Source organism: Colias croceus, chromosome Z (genome assembly GCF_905220415.1).
Source record: "Colias croceus chromosome Z, ilColCroc2.1".
In the NCBI taxonomy this organism is placed as follows: domain Eukaryota; kingdom Metazoa; phylum Arthropoda; class Insecta; order Lepidoptera; family Pieridae; genus Colias; species Colias croceus.
Window position 1 is genome coordinate 6,454,036 of NC_059568.1, and position 22,446 is coordinate 6,476,481.

General features: G+C 33.1%; 2 protein-coding genes across 2 annotated transcripts; one reads left to right on the forward strand and one right to left on the reverse strand.

Moving 5' to 3' along the window:
- Positions 1–1,033: 1,033 nt before the first annotated feature.
- LOC123705468 lies at positions 1,034–14,613 on the reverse strand. Its single transcript, XM_045654247.1, has 8 exons — positions 14,559–14,613; positions 10,901–10,968; positions 7,426–7,627; positions 6,150–6,340; positions 4,384–4,560; positions 3,820–3,846; positions 2,059–2,210; positions 1,034–1,181 (listed from the first exon to the last, which is right to left on the reverse strand). The coding sequence occupies exons 1-8, from the start codon at positions 14,611–14,613 to the stop codon at positions 1,034–1,036; spliced, it is 1,020 nt and encodes a 339-aa protein (XP_045510203.1).
- LOC123704942 lies at positions 14,493–21,301 on the forward strand. The gene is made up of 5 exons (XM_045653445.1): positions 14,493–14,627; positions 17,451–17,583; positions 18,693–18,830; positions 19,560–19,721; positions 21,026–21,301. The coding sequence occupies exons 1-5, from the start codon at positions 14,622–14,624 to the stop codon at positions 21,043–21,045; spliced, it is 459 nt and encodes a 152-aa protein (XP_045509401.1). The 5' UTR covers positions 14,493–14,621; the 3' UTR covers positions 21,046–21,301.
- The last annotated feature ends 1,145 nt before the right edge of the window (positions 21,302–22,446 follow it).

Here is a 22,446-nt window from a genome sequence, read left to right on the forward strand (position 1 = left end):
TAAACTATTTATTCACACTGATATTTGTATGATTCTATACCTCGACCTTTCAGTATCTAATTTTTTCATTGTTACCGTACTGCATAATTAGTAACTCAATGAGAGTATAGGTAATAAAATCTCCTGCTTGTTCAGAAAGGAATCTACTCCAGTAAATACTTCACTAGCTAGTAAGGTATAGATAGTACTTTTATTATAGTTAAAGTTTATAGTATGTATACCCAAACCGAGAAACACACTATCCATTCATCCATATCCGGTGTAGGTTTTGAGTTTATCTCGAACAGACATACATACAGACACAGCGGAAACTTTCTATAATATGTAGGTAGTCATTAATCATTATAGTCTAAACTAGCTTCCGCCCGCGACTCCGTCCGCGCGGATGTCGGTCTTCGCGTGGATAGTTTATTTCTCCATTTTGAGTAACTCTGACAATGACATCTTATAAATATCTATCTGACCCAAATACGGCTAGGCCTATAATAATACGCAACGTGTGTTCGCGGTTCTACAGAACAACGTCTATGGATAACTGAAAAATTAAGATTAATTTTTTTCTACGTATTTTTCCAGGATAAAAAGTATCCTATTTTACGCCCAGGATAATAAGGTATAATTATACCAAATTTCATCGAAATCGAACTGGTAGTTTTCACGTGATGTCTTCACATACAGACAGACAGACAAAAATTTTTTTAATCACATATTTGGGTTTGGTATCGATCCAGTAACACCCCCTGCTATTTATTTTTTCAATATTTTCTATGTACAGAATTGACCCTTCTACAGATTTATTATATGTATAGATAACTTTTGGAATAGATACGTGCAGTTCCTATAAATTATTATGTTTACGATATAAGGAACGTACATATAACATTATAACATTTTAGGATGTTTACAAACAAATCGGGTTAAATGAATGTTAACTAAAAATATCTACGGTTTATAGAATGGGGAGTAAAATTTAAGATGATAAAGATTTTTTGTTACTATTTCCTACGATAGTTTTATTGAATATTGGTTTCAATTATGTATCTTCACTAGAACTACTGCTAGAATCTCCAACAACTTTATCGTATAAGGAGGGAATGTAGTCGTATTCTTGTTCTTTCAGGTCGTCGTACAGTGATGTTTTTAGTCCTTCCCACGAAAGATCGAACTCCGGCGCGAATAGGCTGAAAAATATTACTTAGTTAAATGATATATAAAAAACACACACACATTCTAATTATTGTTAATTCCGCTCCGCTCCTGTTGGTCTTAGCGAAATGATGATTATCCTATAGCCGTCCTCGATAAATGTACTATCTAACACCGCAAGAATTTTTTAAATCGTACCAGTAGTTCCCGAGATAAGCACGTTCACACAAACAAACTCTTCAGCTTTATAATATTAGTATTTAGTACCTATACTATACGAGTATGTGACAATTTATAAGTTTAGAGTTTGTCCCGTAGACAAACTAAAGTAATTAGTTAAGTTTGTCAGGCCAATTGCTAGGTTAATATGGTAAATGAAGACTGATTACTATTTGTCTTTATGGAAATGGCTAAGGAAATGGAAGTGAAATGCAATTACAAGCCCGCCGCAAGGGGAGCCATATTTTGATATTTTACAGAGAATCCGTCTGCAAAACGATTGTTTCTCATAATAGATAAATTATCTTCTGTATTAAAAATGAATAAGTACCTAGTTAGGTTAGGCCGTAGGCGTAGTTACGCCAGCCTGTTATAAAAGTCAATATAGGTACTGAACTTGTAAAGTGTAGGTTCTTGAAGCCGGTTTGTAATATGGTTGGGTATGCACTTTTAAATTTTCTTTGTCTCTACAATTATTAGAAAATATTTTTGTAGAGACAAAGTAAATTTAAAAGTGTAAGTATCTAATACCTAAGCGAAATTGAGCATTCTAAAGCAAATAATTTCCAGCAAAAACTTAAAATATCTTTAAATTTCAATTCTATAAAATAGACAATAGACATGCTTCTATTGTGAGAATCGAAACATCAATACCAATATAAAATATTGCTCTACCGAAAATAGACACGCTACCTGCTAGCACACGTCATGAATTTCATAATATGCTCCGAGCTGAACAAATGGAAGAGGTTGCTATATCCAGTGCAGTTGGACCACTGGCCGTCTGGTGCCATCATCATGCCTACAATCTTGCCACGGCATATGAGGGGCGCTCCATACATACCCTGTAATATACGCACATCTTCTTAATATATAAAAATCTCGTGTCACAATGTTTGTCCTCAATGGACTCCTAAACCACTTAACCGATTATAATAAAATTCGCACACCATGTGCAGTTCGATCCAACTTGGGAGATAGGATAGGTTTTATCCCGGAAATCCCACGGGAAACGGAACTATGCGGAGTTTTCTCTAAAAACGCGGGCGAAGCCGCGAGTGGAAAGCTAGTATAGTTATAAATATGCTTAGAAGTGTTACTGGTTTCTCGAATTGCCTAACTATGAAAACAATATGAATGTATCTTTTCAGCTATCTATTACAATTACAGTAGGTACTGAATGCTTTTCGTAGAGTGTAGACTGTAGAGTGTAGAGTGTAGACTATTCAATTAACGGTAGAAAAAAGAGACATCATTATAGCTAAACACTAAGAAAAGAAGCTATTAGCTATATCTACACTATACATGTGTCCCTGATACCTCCAGCCATTTATATTGGAAATTTCGCTTTTACTACAGATTTTTGACCTTGGCCATTACGATAATATTTATTTACTAGCTTCCGCCCGCGACTCCGTCCGCGCGGATGTCGGTCTTCGCGTGGATGGTTATTTCTCCATTTTGAGTACCTCTGTCAATAACATCTTATAAATATCTATTGGACCCAATTCCCAAATACGGCTAGGCCTATAATAATACGCAACATGTGTTCGCGGTTCTACGGAACAACGTCTATGGATAAAACTGAAAAATTAAGATTAATTTTTTTCTACGTATTTTTCCAGGATAAAAAGTATCCTATTTTACACCCAGGATAATAAGGTATAATTATACCAAGTTTCATCGAAATCGAACCGCTAGTTTTCACGTGATGCCTTCACATACAGACAGACAGACAGACAGACAGACAGACAAAAATTTTTTTAATCACATATTTGGGTTTGGTATAGATCCAGTAACACCCCCTGCTATTTATTTTTTCAATATTTTCAATGTACAGAATTGACCCTTCTACAGATTTATTATATGTATAGATTGGCCTATATAAATCACAGTAGGTACAATGAAATGGAAAATTTCTCATTTTTGTGTCGTTTGTAAGAGGAATACGATCAGGATATTGTAGGAACCTTAATTTCCTCGTTGGATGTCTGAATATTTACGTTCAGAGCAAAGGAAACTGACTTGCCACAGCCGGACGTTTAATAATGATCTCTGTAAAAGTTTACAGGGAAAGAAATAGTCAAGTCCTTTCCAACTTACAAGTTAAATAGCAACAGTAAAAAGCTGTTCTTCATAGTGAAATTTATAATTATATGAATCTTTAAACTCGTTTTAGACAAGTTCTTGTTTAATACACTCTTTGTACTTATTGTTTCAATTAAACCTTATACTATAATAATTCATTTGGACGAAAGTGAATATATGAGTAGCCCTCACGTGGTTCTCGGGATGAAAGTATCACACATCAACACGTGCTTTAATCCAAATAATAATGTAGGTACTACTGTGCTTAATTCTACAAAGATCCGACCAGCTTCTTTTGCGTATTTTATTAGTAGAATAGGATAATTAGCAGGATCTTTCCGAAATAAACAGATTTAAAATACTTACATGGCACGGCTGTGCTCCTCTATCCGGCTATAAAAATCATACTTAAATTAATTCTCTATCTTCTATATAAATAATTATGATTTACCTATCTTATGAATGTTGAACGCTAAATAACGTCTCCAAACATTCATAATTAACTGATGAGGTAATTATGAAATTACGATATGGCGTTAAACTAATGGATGCAGTTAGCCAGTTAGCAACTCTGTCCTAGGTAGGAAACAATCTCACGCGTGACTCGTCAGGAATTGCCTTGGGGACTGGGGTCTAATCGTTCAATCGTTAGTGCTCTCAACATTCTACAATGTCTTGAAACTATTTACATATTGCTAGCAACACTTCACCGTTCGAAACTTTTTCAATCGATAGCATTAGGGATTCCAGGTTGCTTGCTTTTAGTTCTACACACTTTATAGGGGAGGAAATTTTAAAGCGGTTTCAAGGTAATAAATTAATTTTCAACTTTGAGGTCGATTTCATAGAAATAACAGTAGAATAAATTTCATGCGAAAATAATTTTATACTCGTAAATCTCAGAACAGAATAACATAACAATAGGCTTACGTCTCTAACGCACACAGAGTAGGACTTATCAAAGAATCCTTTGTAGCCAATATTTGTAAGAGCTTTTTGAAACTTTAGTGTTAACGTTTCACACCAAATACTCTTCTTTGCAATATTCAAAAATTGTGCCCGAGCGTTCCTTTGTAGTAAGAATTTGTTGGCAGAGTATATTTTATCCTGGAAATAGAAACATCTTACAATTTATTATTTAAAGCCGCTTCCGCTGGATACAAGATGACCAGCATTCTCTCTTTAGTCACTAGACAAAATTTTCTGTTGTTCGATCCCATTTTTTAAATTAACCACTTGATCATGTTATGAAAGTTGTTATTTATTAATTTTCTACATTAATTCTTTTAATTAAAAATGGGACAACCTCGGGTCCACAAGTAAATTGTGGCCCTGAATTAAAAAATAGGTAATTTACTCCATGTTTTCGTAGTCAATTAAAAATAACTTCGGTGGTATAAGACCAACTATATTTGTTAAAAAGTTCTAATTACTGTATAGAGGTAAGTAAGTTATCGTTAATTATAAACCTAACATAATAATTATCTTCTTGTATCTTTTCGTATCGTACCTAGTCTTCTAAATGGCTTGCGAATTTCATTATCAATTTTAATAAGCAATAAAGTCAGTCTGCTGAATCGATGAATACCCAATAAGTTTTTATCGTCGCAATTTGTAGCGAAACAGAAAACTTATTAGCTAGTTAATATTTATGTGTGTTGCTTTTTTCGAACTAAATTATGTTGACATAAACAAGTTAATATATTTTGTTTTAGCAAATACATCTATTGCATTTATTTTGTTTTCAGCCTGAGTAGCCAAAGAAACGCAAGGATTATAATATAGTAGGTACTTACTGGGATAAACATATCCTATGTCATGACTCAACCTCTCAATCAGATTCCATCAAAATCGGTTCCGTGGTTTACCCGTGAAGAAGATACATACAGACAGACGGCGTCATTTTATATATTGGAAAAGTTGGGAACTATATAAGTAAATACCCACTTCATTCAAAGAAAGTTTTTTTTATATTTTAACGCATATTGTTAGTAACATTATTTTCCATCTGCTCTCTCAACTATAGAACGATAAAATATTTTAAAATTTAAGTAACTAAGTGTAAAATGCATGAATATTGTTTAAGATTACCCGTCGTGCTTTAAAGCTGTCGCGGTCGTTAGCTACCTATTTACGTTGCAACCTCTCCAAGATACGAAAATTAACATCAGTATTCCTAGTAACCACCATTACTTGAACACGACTTTGATTCAGAATTCCTTAGGAAATTAAATGTTTAGAGTATTCCTTCAAAGGAGGGCAAACAAGTTATCGCAAAGCAAAGTAAATTCACGAGAGTCCGAGAATAAATTAATGTGGTGCGAAAAAAAGGAAGCGGTGATTCGGAATTGATTTAGGCCGATTGCAGTTTAATTTTAAAGCCTTTGTAAAACTTAATACGAATACTTTACATTCAAATCTTCTGGGCTTTATTTGTCCAAATATTCTAAATGCTGAAAACTAAAACATGCAATACATGAAGATCAGATATTTAACCGACGTGCTCATATATCGATTGCTATTATTTTAATGCTACCTACCTATGTTTTGGATTCGCAAGCAGTCGTAAGCATAATTTTCAGTTTAATAATTCAAAAATTAAGAAGAGTTAAGTAGGTAATTTAAATATTAGATTATTATTACGTACCTATTCTTATGTATTACCATGTAAATAAGACTAATAAATTATGATTTACCCCCTTATAAAAGAAATGCCATCCCGCCGTCAAACACTCTTCGTGGAGAGATAAAGTTAGGTCTCCTTTGAAATCGATGTCTATAGGACGTAACGGTATTTCCACCAATATGTCTGGAACCTTTCGCATGAGAACTAGAATAGCTGGTGATTGTTGTACGGTATAACCAATTGTGGCCGTGTCGTTTATACCTAAAACATATTATTATTCTTTAAAATAGCCTTAGTACATAGGTACTCTTAAAAATACCCGTTAAAGGTAAAAACCAGGGTAGCTTAAATTCAAATAAAAAATAAATGAATTATATAACAGTTGATATATTCAGTTAGGTACCTAATTATACCTACTATATAACTAAAGATTCGTGTAGGTATAACCATTAACCTGTTTTGCCCTTAAGTATATTTTATTATTATTTCTACCTATAACATTATTTTCGTCGAAACCTAAGGTCAAAACCAACTAAATTTGAAGCAGAAAATTTGCATACATATATGCAAATGAAAGTGCATTGTGAAGTTTGCTTGTTATACACAAATGGGTAGTTTTATTTTTATCGCTCTCAATAGAGAGTATATGCCACGGGTTTAATCTTGTATTTGTATATCGGATGATTGAATTTACATATCTATTTAATAAAACTGTTCTTATATTTCATTGTACTGCTATAAAACAAGCTTTTAAAATATAAGATACATTTTAAAAGTTTGCAAACGAGGTTCATTTTAATAATTGAAGAGATGTCGCAGTTCCCAGCGCTTACCATAACTAGGTGAAGGACTCTGTCTAATGGAGAACTTACTGTATAAATACAGCTTTGTAGAATTGTATTTATTTGTAATAATAACCGTATGAAATATACATTTACTTAGTTCTTTATTGTTATTTTGTACGTAAGTAAAATACTGGGTAATAATATAAGATCATACGTAATTTTGATACAAAATCTATTTTTGATCAAAACCGATGTTTGGGATGTTTAGTTCAAAAACCTACCTACTTTTCTTCTTAATGTAGGTACCTAATGAAATAAATCATTGTGCAAAAAAATACTAAGTTTACATCTCATTAATTCAGCAGAAGTATTACTGGATTTTAATTCTCGCTTAATGATGACTGCGATAATTGCATAGGGTTCTCGAGGGAGGGAACTTTTAAATTACATTTTTAATCTCAGAAGCGCTGCAGAATATTGCTCGCGAGTCGCGATCCCTCTGGGAACGCAACTAGCGATTGATCCTTGTTCGCTGAAATGATCGAATGAAACTGTACTTACATGTCGGCATCAATACTTTAGTAACCTGAACCCGAATGCCTCGTCTGGGATGTCTGTAAGAAGCGCCTGTGACAACGTTAATAGGTCGATAGTCGTGTATGTGTGTGGCTGGGTTGGTCACACACACAGCAGCGGTTATGACCAGGGTACGGGAGAGGAGCGTGCCCACGCATATGCCTCTGTATCTGGATGGAAAGTACACCTGTGGAAGTACACGAGATAAGCGGATTTGCCGTTTTGTAAAGTATAATATTGCTACAACGGCACATATTATAATATATTCTGAATAGGTACTAAATGGTATGTTCATTTTAATGTTAAAAAACTTCAGTGCTTAAATTTGATGTACCTATATATAATAATCTTTTGTATTTTAAAGTATTCTAATAAAATATTATGTTAAACCATTGAGCTATTATTACTAAGAACGTATGGAGGAGACACCACGAAGAAAATCTGTGCGCCAAGCGCAGCGGCGCGCGGGGCGGCTAGTGACGCAAAATGGGGCCCGCCAAAAATTTGCTTGAACCAAGTTTTAAAAATGATTATCTAGTTAATTACCGATGAAAAGTTATTTCTTTGCACTTTGCCGCATTACTTGAATTATTATTAGTGCAATATCGTAACACTAACACACACGAGAATATTTGATGAGTTTCATGTTTTTTGCTAAAAACAAACAAGACATGAACGCGACCATCGCGCTAAAGCAACTGAGTGCAGTTAAGCCATATGGCTTATGTTGAGCGGAACATAAGTGATGTAGGCGGTGTCGTCTCCATATGTATATCTCAATGTGTTAAACACACCTAATTACCAGAATTTGCCAGAATAATATAGAGAGTAGATCATACTAGATGCTCTAAGTACTAAAAGATACCACTAGAATTTTAAAAACTAGCTTAGAATTGAACATGTTTATATAACGCGGGTATTATACCTAGATATATCAATGCAGTAGCATTGATAAGTAAGGTAAAGTCTTGATAAAGTAAAAATACAGGATACATTGTTGTTGGTTTGACATACATTTTTATTTAATTAACTGACGGATTATTATAGACGAGGATCGACTGATGTCTGATTAGATGCCATCACCGCTTGCCATACATTACAAGTAGGTACAGTGTACATCATAATATTATGTCGATAACAAATAAGACAATTCCAATTTGTTTTTAAAAAACTCATTCCATAAGCAGATGTAATGTTTGTAATTATGTACCATTATCAAAATTGAATCGATAATAACTTTTGTGCTTGATTAAGCCAGTTCAGATTCGAAATATAACTCGGCCTGCTCATTAAAATTTTATACAGGTATGCTGCATTGCAAATCTACTGGCCAGGCTTATTGATTCGACTAAAATAACAAATATATAGGCCAAATGTGTCAGAAACATGGAACGACGGGTGGATAAAGTGGGATGGGAAGTTTATAACAATACATTATATTATATGCTTGTTGTGTAAATACGGGCACCTACAGTTGTGGCTGTTATTTGCATACACATAGATCATGACTTTGGTTACACATTACTATAGTATTATATTATCTGTGACTTTACTAACACATAGTTTGGATTGCGATTTGCGGACATCACTTTGATGCATAATTTGAGAAAATACCTATGAGGTAAAAAACAATTTTAGAATTTGCGTACATATTTCTTTAGCATGTCGGAATATGTAAGATTAGTTGTCTTATTTGTGAAAGTAGCACTGATTTCAAATTATGTTTCGAATTAAATTTTGAGTATCGAAATGCTAAATGCAATGGAAACTTCAATGAACTTTTACATGCAGTCAGGTATTTTAAATTTAGGTATATTAATTTATGTATCTGTGTTCATTGTTATCATCGTACCTATATACCTTAAATACACCATTACCCCAGTAAGCTATTTCAATAGAAATCGCATAGACGTTTGTGAATAAAGCCAACAATAGAGCAAATGCAAATAGGTTGATGGCAGACGAGGCACGTTCTGCGTAAACGCTTTGCTTTATAAAACCACCTTTCACAGAGCATCGGGAAGGGTATTGGCATTTTATTATTGTAATACCTCCGTATTTAGGTCTGAGTGGAAACTACTGGAGTTATATTTATTCCATTTTTGCTCGCTAGCACGGAGGAGGTATCGCACCTTCAGCCTTCATTAGCGTCATTTACTCGGTACGCGTATATTTATAGAATTCTTTGAAAAATAAAAATATCCTGAGCATTTATAAAATAACTTTTGAGACAAGAATTGGAATGGTTAAAAAGAAAATTTGGCGAAGAAAAGCAACTTCATTATGGAATGTTCGATATTGGATCTATTTCAAGATATATCTATTATAAAGTCTCTTTTTTTTCGTCTTATTAGCCATTTGGACAAGGACATGATAGCTAACCGAGCGGAGGATTCAATTCGAAATTGGCCTCATATCTGCACTTTTGTATGTCATAGCGAGTACGTAAGCGGGTACTACTTTATGGGCAGTGGTGGTGGACTGTTTTGTGAAGGTGTGGCAAATGTGTTACTTAAAAGGACAAATAAAAATTTGACCAAGGAATAAAAGAGTGGACGGACATAGTACGAAACACAATTATTGCAGTATTTCACGCTCATATTATGTGGAGGTGTGGTAGCTATAACCTTCCCCGGTGCGAATTGGCCAATTTGTGCAGAAACGTATTCGACTCCCTCATTAAAAAGTACTTATGTCAATTAATGTTAAAGGACTCTACCCACTATAATACCCAGTATAATAATGTGTATTGTGTATTGAAAAGTACGAGAATATAATAAAGAATTTTCTATGTTCGTCACCGATAAGCACGTACACGTGGCAATTAGCATGTACAGAGCGTCAATAATTGGCCAAAGCTGATACATACGGCTTTGATACGTAATTGATACGCTCTCATGGCAATACATCGTGTTGCTTTCCGATTCTGACGTAGGTCGAGTCCTTAAAATATAAACACGTGTGTGGGAGCCCCAAGGACTGGAAAAATTTTCCTAACTCATTATTTGCGCAATCCCTTTGTACCTACTTGAAGGTGGGTAGATGAAATCCGCAAATAAACATAGGAAATTTTTATGCGATTTTTTTTCCTGTAAATTTCACAAAGCTCACTTTCCACGGAACAAAAGGGGCTTTTTTGCAATTGCTCAACAGTTTCATTATGATAAATGTCGCCTGTAACAGAGGAAGTTAGCGCGTAGGTTTATATTGAGAAATTGTTTTAAAATTTTCCCTTTACATAATTTTCTACGCGTCAATTATAATTTGTTGAAATTATGAAAAAAAATATGTACATATTTATATACTGAAAATATTACCCACTGAAATTACTATCTCAATTAAATAACAAAACTCTTGTTTGCTTGTTCCTAAGTATTATGTATTCCACGAAATATGTGAGCATTTTGTTTACACAATTCCTTCATACTTAGAATCAATTGAAAGGCTGATGAATACTCACGAGAAACGGTAATGAGCCGTCCCGAGCTTTAAAAGGCTCTCTTCCATGACTTACAATTGCTATGAACGCTAAAAATAAATCGCTTTATCATTTTCCTTATTGACTAATGTAAAATGGATTAATAAGACTATAATAACACTTAGATTTAAAATTAAAATAATAAATAATACCAATTACGTAGAAACCCGTCCATTTGTTCATTGCAGTTAGAAAACTGTAAATATTTATTGAAGTATTAGTAGGTATTCATTAAGCCTTGGAAACGCCTGCGAACTTTATTACAATAACAACTCGAATGTTTCAAAACAACATCTTATTAACGAGTTAAGATTTATTAGTTACTCAGTATTATTGAAAACTGAAGAAATACCCGTTTACGTAGCTGACGATAGAAAATAAAATAACAATGAAGCATAAATAGAACTAATGGCAAGATATTTATGTTTTATAATGTCTTATATATTATTGCGTCTACAAGTTATAAAATATAGTTTAAAGACTCTGAAAACATGATACCACTGCACTCAGCACTACGCAGGTATCCCATAACTCTACCATCAATCAGATCAAATTGTTGTAGACAATATATTTAATTCCTCCCAGATCCTACTCGAGTTTTACTACAAGTTACTTGATATTATTTTGTATTTCCGTGCCTCGTTCTTTAATGTGCGGCTTGTAAGTGTTTCCAAAATCCAAGCACAAATTCCTTTTTCCCAATTCCTTTTATTAAGTATTCTATAATATATCATTTTTAATTACCTAATAACTTGCGTACAGTATGTAGAACGTGGATTATATTCTGTATGGACGGTCTATTTCGTGAAATTGAATGGTTTGAGATTATTTAGTCATAGTGCTATTCACATAACTGAGCACGCTACTCGGCAATATATGCAAAGCTCTTCATTAGTGTATAATAGATGCTTTGTCTCTGTTGTGATAGTGAATTCAAACTTCATCCAATGCATTACTTGAATGTAGATGCATGTAATGTAGTCTTATTATCATAATATTACCTAGGTACTTATTTGTAGATAATGACGTGTGTAAATTACTGCCTAAAATCAGTGGATGCAACTTTTTAGATGAATTTAGATAACTCTTATCAAACGCGTATAGTCACGTGTTAGCACATATTTCTCGATTAAAATATAACGTTACAACTTACAAGTACATATTATCTGTGTCGTAAACAGAAAAACAAGTTATATCAATGTATTATATTTAACTTCTAAGCCAAATTAAACGACTGAAAGAGGAATTAATTAAAATATTAACCGAGACATTTTTCACAGAAAAGTAAAGAAAACGTTTACCCGAGTAGGTACGAGGTTTAAGCTTTTTATAACGTTATCATGATTAATGCTATTGAAACTAGATTGCAAAGGTAACCAAAAAAAACATTCCATTTTCTAAAGAAATTTTAATTACTGGCGATCACAGCCGACGATAAATATACATAAAAAAGAAAGATACAACTTTCTTTGGAATATTTTCTAAAGGCTTATTTTTCTAGTTTAATTAAATGAGAAACAGTGCAAGTGGTTGTCACAAGCAAAGTGATTATTTGGTAATTTTACATAATAACTGAAATGAGCAATTTGACAACGTGGATGAAAATTATCAAATTTGTCGTATAATTGAATTTCACACTATAACGAGTTAATTTTATTAGTTAATGTTAATGTTACCACAATATGGTTAATGGTTATCATATTATCTGTGCGTCATGAGTCGCATTTCAAATCTAAACTAACCCTATAATCTTTCTTATATATAAAAATGAATCGCAAAATGTGTTGGTAAGCGCATAACTCGAGAACGGCTGAACCGATTTCGATAATTCTTTTTTTATTATCTATATTCCTTGAAGTACGAGGATGGATCTTATGTAGAGAAAACGTAAACATGTACCACGGGCGAAGCCAGGGCGGACCGCTAGTCTATAATATAAAAATGAATCGCAAAATATGTTGGTAAGCGCATAACTCGAGAACGGCTGAACCGATTTTGATAATTCTTTTTTTATTATATTCCTTGAAGTACGAGGATGGTTTTTATGAAGAGAAAATGTAAATATGTACCACGGGCGAAGCCGGGGCGGACCGCTAGTACCAAATACATTTATAGCACTCGCTCCTAACTCAGGCCCCGGAACCACAGACTCAATAGAAAATCTATTGTGTCTGGGACCGATCGGGCCGCTTGGGGCTCAATGGGTTAGATGGAATAATTTACAAGTTATAACTGCGTTTAAAACAACCGACTTCAAACTTGCACTTGCAACATTTACAAATACAGACAAAAATGCTGATAAAACTACTGGGCCTATCCGAATAAAATTTTTATGGGACCAATTCGACACCATCCCGCATCGAACAAAAAAAGAATCACGTAAATCGGTTCAGAAACCTCGGAGTAATCGGTGTACATACATAAAAAAAACATACCGACCGAATTGATAGCCTCCTCCTTTTTTTGAAGTCGGTTAAAAAGAGAGTAAAATAATTATTAGAACCCTAGTTTTAACAAGTAGGGATTCTGCTTTAAGCAGATCTTAAAACAAGTCTGAAATCGATTGCTCCCACAAATTCATTTCTTAAATAATTGTTAATTGACCTATAGTTGGATAAATAAATGCTTTTATATCTTACTTCTAGACTAGAAACATTTAAAACAAGGGCCTTAATCTTTTTATTTATTTATTAAACATTTCGAACTTTACTCTCGTAATAATTTTGCTCGTGTTTATTCATAACGACCGAATTAATTACTGCTCCATAACAAATATAATTAACAAGAAATATTTCGAAATTCGAAATTTTCGTATGCACGGAACCTATATTAAATAATTATTTACAGTTTACACCTTAAAAGTATAATTAATAGATGATTTTACTGAATGAGGTTAAAGCAAATAAAATATTAATGAGGATAATTTTTCGCATTATTAAACAAAAAGAGAGATATCATAATTAATAACTTAACAACATAATAATTTAACGTGTAATGATTGCACGTTAATCACCTTTAGTGACATTACTTAGTTATTAGTGTGTAAATGGGATTAATCTTATTCAGTGCAGAGCGCAAGTTGTGAATTGAACTACAAGTGCTATCAAGTATAAACTACTATGTTAATTAAATCTTAAACATGATTTTCCACGAACTTAGTGAACCTCTGCAACAGCAGGAGTGCTTTATGACTTACAAGGATAATATTATTATTGTTTATTGTGATTTTGAGTAAGGGCTTCTGTGAAAATTATAAAAATTATTAAAAAATACAACATAAACTAAACGCTCATTAATTAAATTATGAAGTCCAGATAATGACGATAAGTCCTAATCTATCATCCTATTTAGTCCATTATAACAATACGTTAATATTTATTAGCTTTTACGCATTGTTTAAAAAGTCAACAAACGCGAAGACATCTGCATAAAAACATTGCGGTTCAATTTCACAAGGCAGAAGTGACTCTACTGGTAAGGAAATCCGGTCATTCCCGGAAAAGACGATAAATCTTGCCTAGCCATAGATAGAGAGGAGGAGGGCGGGTGTGTACAGGAGCAGGCAGGAGTGTAGTCCCTGTATAGACGGATCAATAGGCGAGCGTCCTAGGCGCGGCAGCTCTTCCACGACAGTCCACACTCGTGTCCCGCTCGCCGCCGCCGCCGCACGACCGCAGAAGCTCTGCTAGCGACATCTTGCGATATGGAGGTAAGATACATAATTAGGCAGTATCATTAACGTCTCCTATTCATGCAGCTCTTGTTTTATTTTTGTAAAAGTGATACATATTGAATTTAATTTTTTTTTGGCTCGTACAGAATTTGAGGGACTTTTTATGTTAGATTTTTTATTTTTTTGCTTTTTACATATTTTTTAACTGCGAATGAAATAATATTTTTTTATTTATTTTTAATTTGGTTATTTTTTATCGATACGAATTCAAAAATGTAAAATTGCAGTTATGGTTAATTAGAGTAGTCAATTAATGCGCAGTATTCCGCAACAACGCGGGTCGCGGCGGGAAAAGCATATTATAATATTATACAAAGCTCAACTTTGCGCGATCTCTTCACTTCGCTGTCTTCTCGGCCGATACAAATATTGTTCTGTAACTTATACGATTTAATCTATCTCACTCTATCCTACGGGATTCAATATTTTCAATATGATACACGTAGGATTTAACGCGACTTCCGCGGAATGCAGCTTCTACAAGTTTTTAGTTTTGCGTTCCGCGATTTAATCAATAATGTTATCTAGATTGCAATAAGCTAGACTCAATTCGCTATTAAGCCGCTATTGTGCATTCCTATGGTTTTGAGTTCAATTTCAATTATCAGGCTTTTGGGTCAGGTATTATAGTTCCACGATTCATTCGCTATTGATTTAAATAATTGATAGACCGTAATACATCTAGACATAATAAAATTTTACTTTTATTTATTATGCATATCCAAGGAACACTAGGCACATTATTAGTATTTATAAATAAATAAACGATATATAGCCGTGTTATCTGAGGTCGCTTGTTCGAAGTGACCCTTTAACAAGTTTATTTTAGAAATGGCGCCAGTAATATCCTATAATAAACAATAGTGTCGACGACATCACAAAAATGTTATCTCATATGTGACAATAATAACACCTATAAATGGATTTATTATCTTCGTTATGTTTTATTCATATAATTAATGTAGGGTATAAACTTTCAATGAATTATTAAATAAAGAGCGATAATTTATTGAAGACTGATATAAGTGGTATACCTATTATGAACATGCTACAAGGCACAAAGCCCATGTACGAAGTATGATGTTATTGTTGACTTGTTTTGTGTGACTTCTTTGCATAAATACATAAACATTATAAATTAATTTCTTACAATAGATTTAAAATGCGATTAATTACTTATGTTAGCTTAAACTAGAAGAGTGAATATCGCGCTCTCTCGCATTTCTAATATAAATACCTATGTCTCATTTCTAAAATTACAATTAAAAAATAGCGGTCTTACTAATCAAATGTTACCCATTCGCTATATGCAATGGATTAGTTATTGCAATAACCTGTCTTGTTTTTATGATTGACGTTTAATGTGAGCAAGAGCAGGACACAGCTATTGTATAAAATGGTAGAAATTTATCCATTGTTTAACTTTTTAGTAGTAAGGCCGCAAGTATTTACTTAGAGCGTTTAACATTATAACAATAATAGTTGTAGTTACAAGTTACAACTTACAATATTACATAGTGTCCAAAAATGATTTCAAATCGACCGTAACAATTACGTGATAAAACGAAGCGTGTTTATCCAATATTTCAAGTATTGTTATGTTTCATGAAATATTCATTCTACGCATTAATATTTATTTAACATTATTCACGATTCGTGGATTGAAAGAAAAGATAACTGCGTTAAAAACAACCGACTTCAAACTTGCACTTGCAAAAAAGGCCATAAAATAAAAACTACTGGGCCTATCCGAATAAAATTTTTATGGGATCAATTCGACACCATCCCGCATCGAACAAAAAAAGAATCATGTAAATCGGTTCAGAAACCTCGGAGTAATCGGTGTACATACATAAAAAAAAACATACCGGCCGAATTGATAACATCCTACTTTTTTGAAGTCGGTTAAAAAGATAAAGGAAATATGAGTTGATATACCCAAAAGAGGCAAATGTGTTATTGAAAATATTAAATTTTCGTTCATACCTAGTTATTACACGAAAGGTTTAACAACTGGCAAGAAACAAAACATAAATTGTATGTGCCAGTTAAATGTTAATGCTTTGCCAAAATAGATTTTACAGCTCAACATATTGCAGCGAACATTAAAAAATAAGAAAAACATTAAAAAGGACTTCGTTGTCTGACGTGTAAAAAAGGAGAATGTTATATAATTGGACACGGCTGTGTAACCACATGTGCATGTGCGAACTTCAAAGCAATGCAGCTATGCGAACTTATGCATCTATGTATTTTTCTCTTTGCAAACAGTGTGTGAACCTCTTGACTTACGAGTCCTCCACTTTAGCCTTTAGCTTCTCATAACATGACGCGGTTGGCGTCAAGCAATGTCTATGTTACGTGTAAGGCAGCTTGTTACTTAAATTTAAATCAAATTTCTTGTATTTTAAACTAAATGTACTTACTGATACAGAATAGGCACGACGTTAAAAAGTCATAAGTGCAATTTATAAAATTGGAACGGATTTTTTTGGAAAGCTATTAATTAATATAAATAGGTAACTAACTACTTAGTTATACTTACTTAACTATTTGAAAAAATTATAATTCGTAAAAATTAGTGTAACATAGACTATTGCATAATATGTATAATGCGACATTAGGTTTTTAATGCAAGTTTAATGCAATCTTATTTGGGATAGTTAAGAATTATAATTAAAATAATGCTTACAGCGACAGCGCGCTGCAGCTGTTCCGTACTTTCGTTTACAGGTTTTACAATTTAAATCACGCAATGGTGTGAAAATGTCGATATTACATCTATATTCTTTGTTCCAGTCCAAACATTGGGGATGGCTGATAGCCGGGCTAGTTGTGCTGTCTGTTTCGGCGGTATTTGCCGAAGGCGAAATATGGGAGGAGGGAGACCACGAAGTACTCATTCGTAATGAAAGGGGTGCTAAAAATAGAGGTTAGTATTTTCAAAGCGGCCACTGCTGCTTCCCGGTGCATTTGTACCCTTTATCCTACGTGTTTGTTTATTTAGATATTGTATGAGGTTATTATAAGCTCGGTGTATCAGAGATGTTATAAATATGATTTATTTTACCGTAAGTTGGGCTTTATCAATACGTAGCGTTCATCCTACGCACAAGAAATAGTAAATTGATTTATTTTTGTAACAAAAGGTGTTTATAGTCGACACTCGTAGGTCCTTTGGCAGGGTTTTCTTTATTTTCTATCAATTTTTATTTCTCTTTCTAGTATATTATTTTAGTCTAGTTTAGTTCAAGCTCTGTCTATGGTTGACTACCTATAAGCCTACAAATATTATTAGGTAACTTTCAGTTCGCGACACTCGATAAAAAAGTATCAAGCGGAAACTTTTGGCTATAGGTTTATTATTATAAAAGTAAATATTTTTGACCAATATAACGAAACTTTTTTCTAATATTTCAAATCTATTAATTGGTTCTTTACAATCGTGATCATCACTTTAGTTAGATATAGAATATAGTTATTTAAGTCGAAGAAATTCCGCATAGAGTAGAAAGTTGAAACCAACCCATTTGTGAGACAAAAAAAGGAATTTATAGAGGAAGTTGCATTCCTTGGTTGCATGTGTTGTTTGGGTGCGGCCTTCTAACTTCTTTTGTTTTTGCATCTGCCACATTTCTGTTCAAAGTTTTGTTATTTTATTTCAAAAATTTCAACGGATTCTCAAAATAAATCCGTGAGGGGCCCGAGTGCACATGTCTGAAGCATTTATCTTGAAATATCATTTGACGAAATATTTGAATAGATTTCGGTTAAATTACTTTGAGAGAACATTTATTTGATTCAAGTTAGCTTCTTTTAACGAACTTTCAAAGTTTTAATATAGTAATAACAAAGGAACTGCTGTTGTGTTGTTGTTGTTTGTTTGTTCAAAATTTTCCCAAATATAGTCTACACCTGATTTATGTTGATCATGTAGGTGGGTTCGAATGTTATTTCAATATTGATGAACACGTAAACAACAGTTGTTTTCAATGAATAATTACTTGATAGATTAGATACATAATGATATCATTGAACCAGAAACTTGCCGGTACGTCAGGGGGTCATGGTCCGATTGCGACCCCAAAACAAATGTCCGCTCAAGAACTCTGACTCTGAAGAAAGGCGACCCAGCGAGCTGCGAACGATCCAAGACAATACAGAAGAAGTGCAAGAAAGGTGAGATATTCCTGGACGGATTTCTTTGTTTGTTTGCTAGGATATTCATGTCCTCGTAACTATCTCTTGATAACGTAGAGTTTACAAATGCCTTATAATCCTTTCGAATTTAGGTATATACAGAGTGTCACCGTCGGTATTCTAAGCTCAATGAAGGTTATAGTATTGCATACGCTGAGAACGTAAAAAATACTTATTAAATTCCAGATGCATTTTTTTTTCAAATAGATGAATTCTTAAAACTCTTTGTGTACATCCCTAACAAGCAACCCGCCCAACTTTGCCACCCGCACGTGAGCTATCGTTTAAAATTATGTTTTCATAGACAAAATGCTCACATTAGCAAAGCGTTATATGCCGGACAAGACAAGAAAACATGAATTTTAAGGAAAAATTTGGCAAAAAATTTTTGGCGTAATTTCGTTGTTTAAGTATTTTTTTACGTGATCAGTGTATACAGGTCTACAAGTTCCTTCGCGCTTAGTATACCGATAGTAGGACACCATGTATATTATATAGCCGAGGTTAAATTAGAGACAATATTAAGGTAGTATTAATATAATGTAAAATATTAAAGAATAACGTATGTAATCTGAATGAATGATAGTTTTAAAACAAACAAAAACAGCTTTCATGTACCTTTAAACATTCTATAGAGTTAGACAAATAACTAGGGAAAACTATCTACAATGAATAAGTTACAAGCTCTTCAAGTTTCTTTTTATATAGCTTGCCGTTATGAAAAGTCCTCCTGGAGCGAGTGCAGTCCCACCGGAGAGATGACTCGCACCGACATGCTGAAGGCCAATAGCGACCCCACGTGCGACCAGAGCCGCCGCATAACCAAGAAGTGCAATAAGAACAAACAAGTCAAATCTACCAAAGACAAGGGTAAACCATAGACAAACCATAGACTTATCAGAGAAATACCTACGTTGTCTTGTTTATGGCTGTTATGATATAATCATAGATAATTATTTACATTGTTTATGGCATTATCGCAATAATTGGTACCTATAGATATTTGGTTGATAGTACCTACGTTAAAGTTTACATTGAATATACTTATAGTCCTTTTCAACTAGGATTATTCCTGTGACACTTCATTGTGTTCCGAATTACGTATTTTATGTTTAAAACGCCAAAATAATTTTAGTGCATAATATTTTTATTTTATGGCGGCATTATTACCAAAAATATAAAAATGAAACATCTTAAGCTTATAAATCAAAAACAGTATTGTTTAGTTTAATATAATGAAAAATAAAATAAAATAACACAAAAATATAATACCTACGCAATTCGTGTACATGAAATGGATCGTTGAAAAATCATAGAGTTGGAAAATCATATAATCGGCGCCCATCTTGCGATCGTTTGTCAATCGAGTCAATCGTCTGTACGAGTGCGTCAGCCTTGTATACAAGTTGCATTTTTATATTGATACTTTACGTGGTATTCTGTTATTGTTACTAATTGTTATTGTTGACTTCTTGTTGCTGTTGTTTGCTAAGTTTCCTTAGTTAATTGTTGGCGAAATGCCGAAAAAACTAATTTTGGTACTTTATTCAAATCGATTTCATTTCCATATAAAATATTATCGATTATCGGAAACAATTGATATGATTTCAGTAAAGACATCTCTACACGTGTCAAAAATCGATGTGTCACAGAAATCATCTTAGGTGGAAAGGACTATAGTAATTATAATTATTACAGAAAGACTAATCCTGTGATGCAGTGCTAAACAAAGTAATGAGTTTATTTCTTTTGGATCTTCGGAGTATACAAATTAAATATTATCTATCTTCAAATACAATTTCTATGAACGTCACCCTACATTATAAAGCTATTTCGCCTTTATTCAATTCTAAACTCTTGTTTAGTCAAAGCGAAATCCAAATATAGACTTGGGTTGATAAAGACATATTTTATCATTATGTTCATCATGTTGACAGTTATACACTCGTAGGTGAAAGTAACACGTTGCCTAAATAAATCACAAATCACGATTGATGGCAATAACTCAGTTGTAGGTATATTTTCTTTTCAGATTTATTTTTTTCTTTCTTTATGAGCAGTTTTAGGCTAGTCTCTACGAACACTTACCACAGTTTTCTAATAAAATGCAATTATATTATTATATGAATACTTAGATATTATAAAATTAATAGCTAACTCTTTTTTGGTTACAGGTCGCCGAAATCGTCAGTAAATTGTTGGCGGATGTTAATTTTTTAGACAAATAAAACTTTGATTGTAAAATTACATGGTGTTTGTTCGTTAAATCTAAATTATGTAATAGTGCCAAATATTATAAATTAAGATTTCTTTGAACTCTAAATGTATCCATCAGTTAGATGCAATAGTGCAATCGATCGAATGTTTAAATTAAGCACTTAGATACCCTTACTTTTTAATTATTATTGATAAGGAAATCTTTGATATTAATAAATATTATTGAGTACTTAGATCGAGTGTTTCATTTATATTAATCCTGTAGATAGCACCCCAATAAGATTTTTAGATTCTAAGTACCTAGATATATAATTTAGAACGGTAACACCTAGCTGGTAGTTCGCCTGATGGTAAGCGATCAACACGGCAAATTAGCATTTGTAAGGCTTTAGCAAATGCGGGAACCGCAGCTGCAGGAATGAAGGAATAGACTGGGAATCATGAGGAAAAGACATCCAGCTCCCCACTTATGAAAGTAATCACAGTATCTATATGTTAGGACCAGCACATCCTATGAAATAATTTAAAATTTTATATTAGATTTATTCCAACCCGTATTAGTTACTACGTAATTACACATTTTTTCTATACTAAATTTATTGATTGCTATCCGCGTTCCGCGCTTTCACTCGCTTAAATCCGGTGGGAATATCAGTATAAGAATTAGCCTAAGTTATTTTTTATTAAATCAGCTGTCTGTCATTGAAAGTCCCGTCAAAATCGGTCGAGCCGTTCCAAAGCTGTAACAAACAGATAGACAGACAAAAATTGTAAAAATTATACTTGTTTGGTATATTTACTACTATATTATGTACATCCATATCTATAAAAATCGGTTATTCCAATACATATTACAAATAGGCACTCCATGGAGTAGGTAACTTAGGATATTTTTAAACCTTTAGTGATATTCCCACAGGAACATTAGGATGAAAAGGAAATTCACGGGCTCGGGTACGTAAACCGCGTGGTGCAGAGCCTAAGTAATTACAATATAATATTTAATATTTATACTGAAAGTTTATTTTGGATGTTAGGTGCTGGTACTTAAAAAAATATAAAGTTATACTTAACATTATTTTATTAATAAACTGTTCAAAAGAAAGTTTTTACTTATCATTAGAGAATACAATCCCGAGCATGTTTTTCAATCCCGGGATTACGGGATTTTTGATGGGTAATCCCGGGATCCTGGGACTATCCCGGGATCAGCCTTATGTGGAAATTGGGTACTAATAAAAAAAATTGAAGTATAGTTTCTCAAAAGATGCTTATATAATATTTGTTATATAATAGTTGCAATAATACTAAAATAAAATAAAAAATATACAAATCAAAAGCACTATTTAGAATTTCGGAAATAGAATCTTAGAAAATA

Coding starts and splice junctions, on each gene's coding strand:
- LOC123705468 (XM_045654247.1), bottom strand. CDS start 14,613: ATGTCGCTAGCAGAGCTTCTGCGGTCGTGCGGCGGCGGCGGCGAGCGG. Junction 10,969..14,558: donor CGGCGGCGAGCGGGACACGA/GTGTGGACTGTC, acceptor ATTTATTTTTAG/CGTTCATAGCAATTGTAAGT. Junction 4,561..6,149: donor GGCATTTCTTTTATAAGGGG/GTAAATCATAAT, acceptor TTCTATTTCCAG/GATAAAATATACTCTGCCAA.
- LOC123704942 (XM_045653445.1), top strand. Junction 17,584..18,692: donor AAGGGGTGCTAAAAATAGAG/GTTAGTATTTTC, acceptor TCATTGAACCAG/AAACTTGCCGGTACGTCAGG. Junction 18,831..19,559: donor ACAGAAGAAGTGCAAGAAAG/GTGAGATATTCC, acceptor CTTTTTATATAG/CTTGCCGTTATGAAAAGTCC.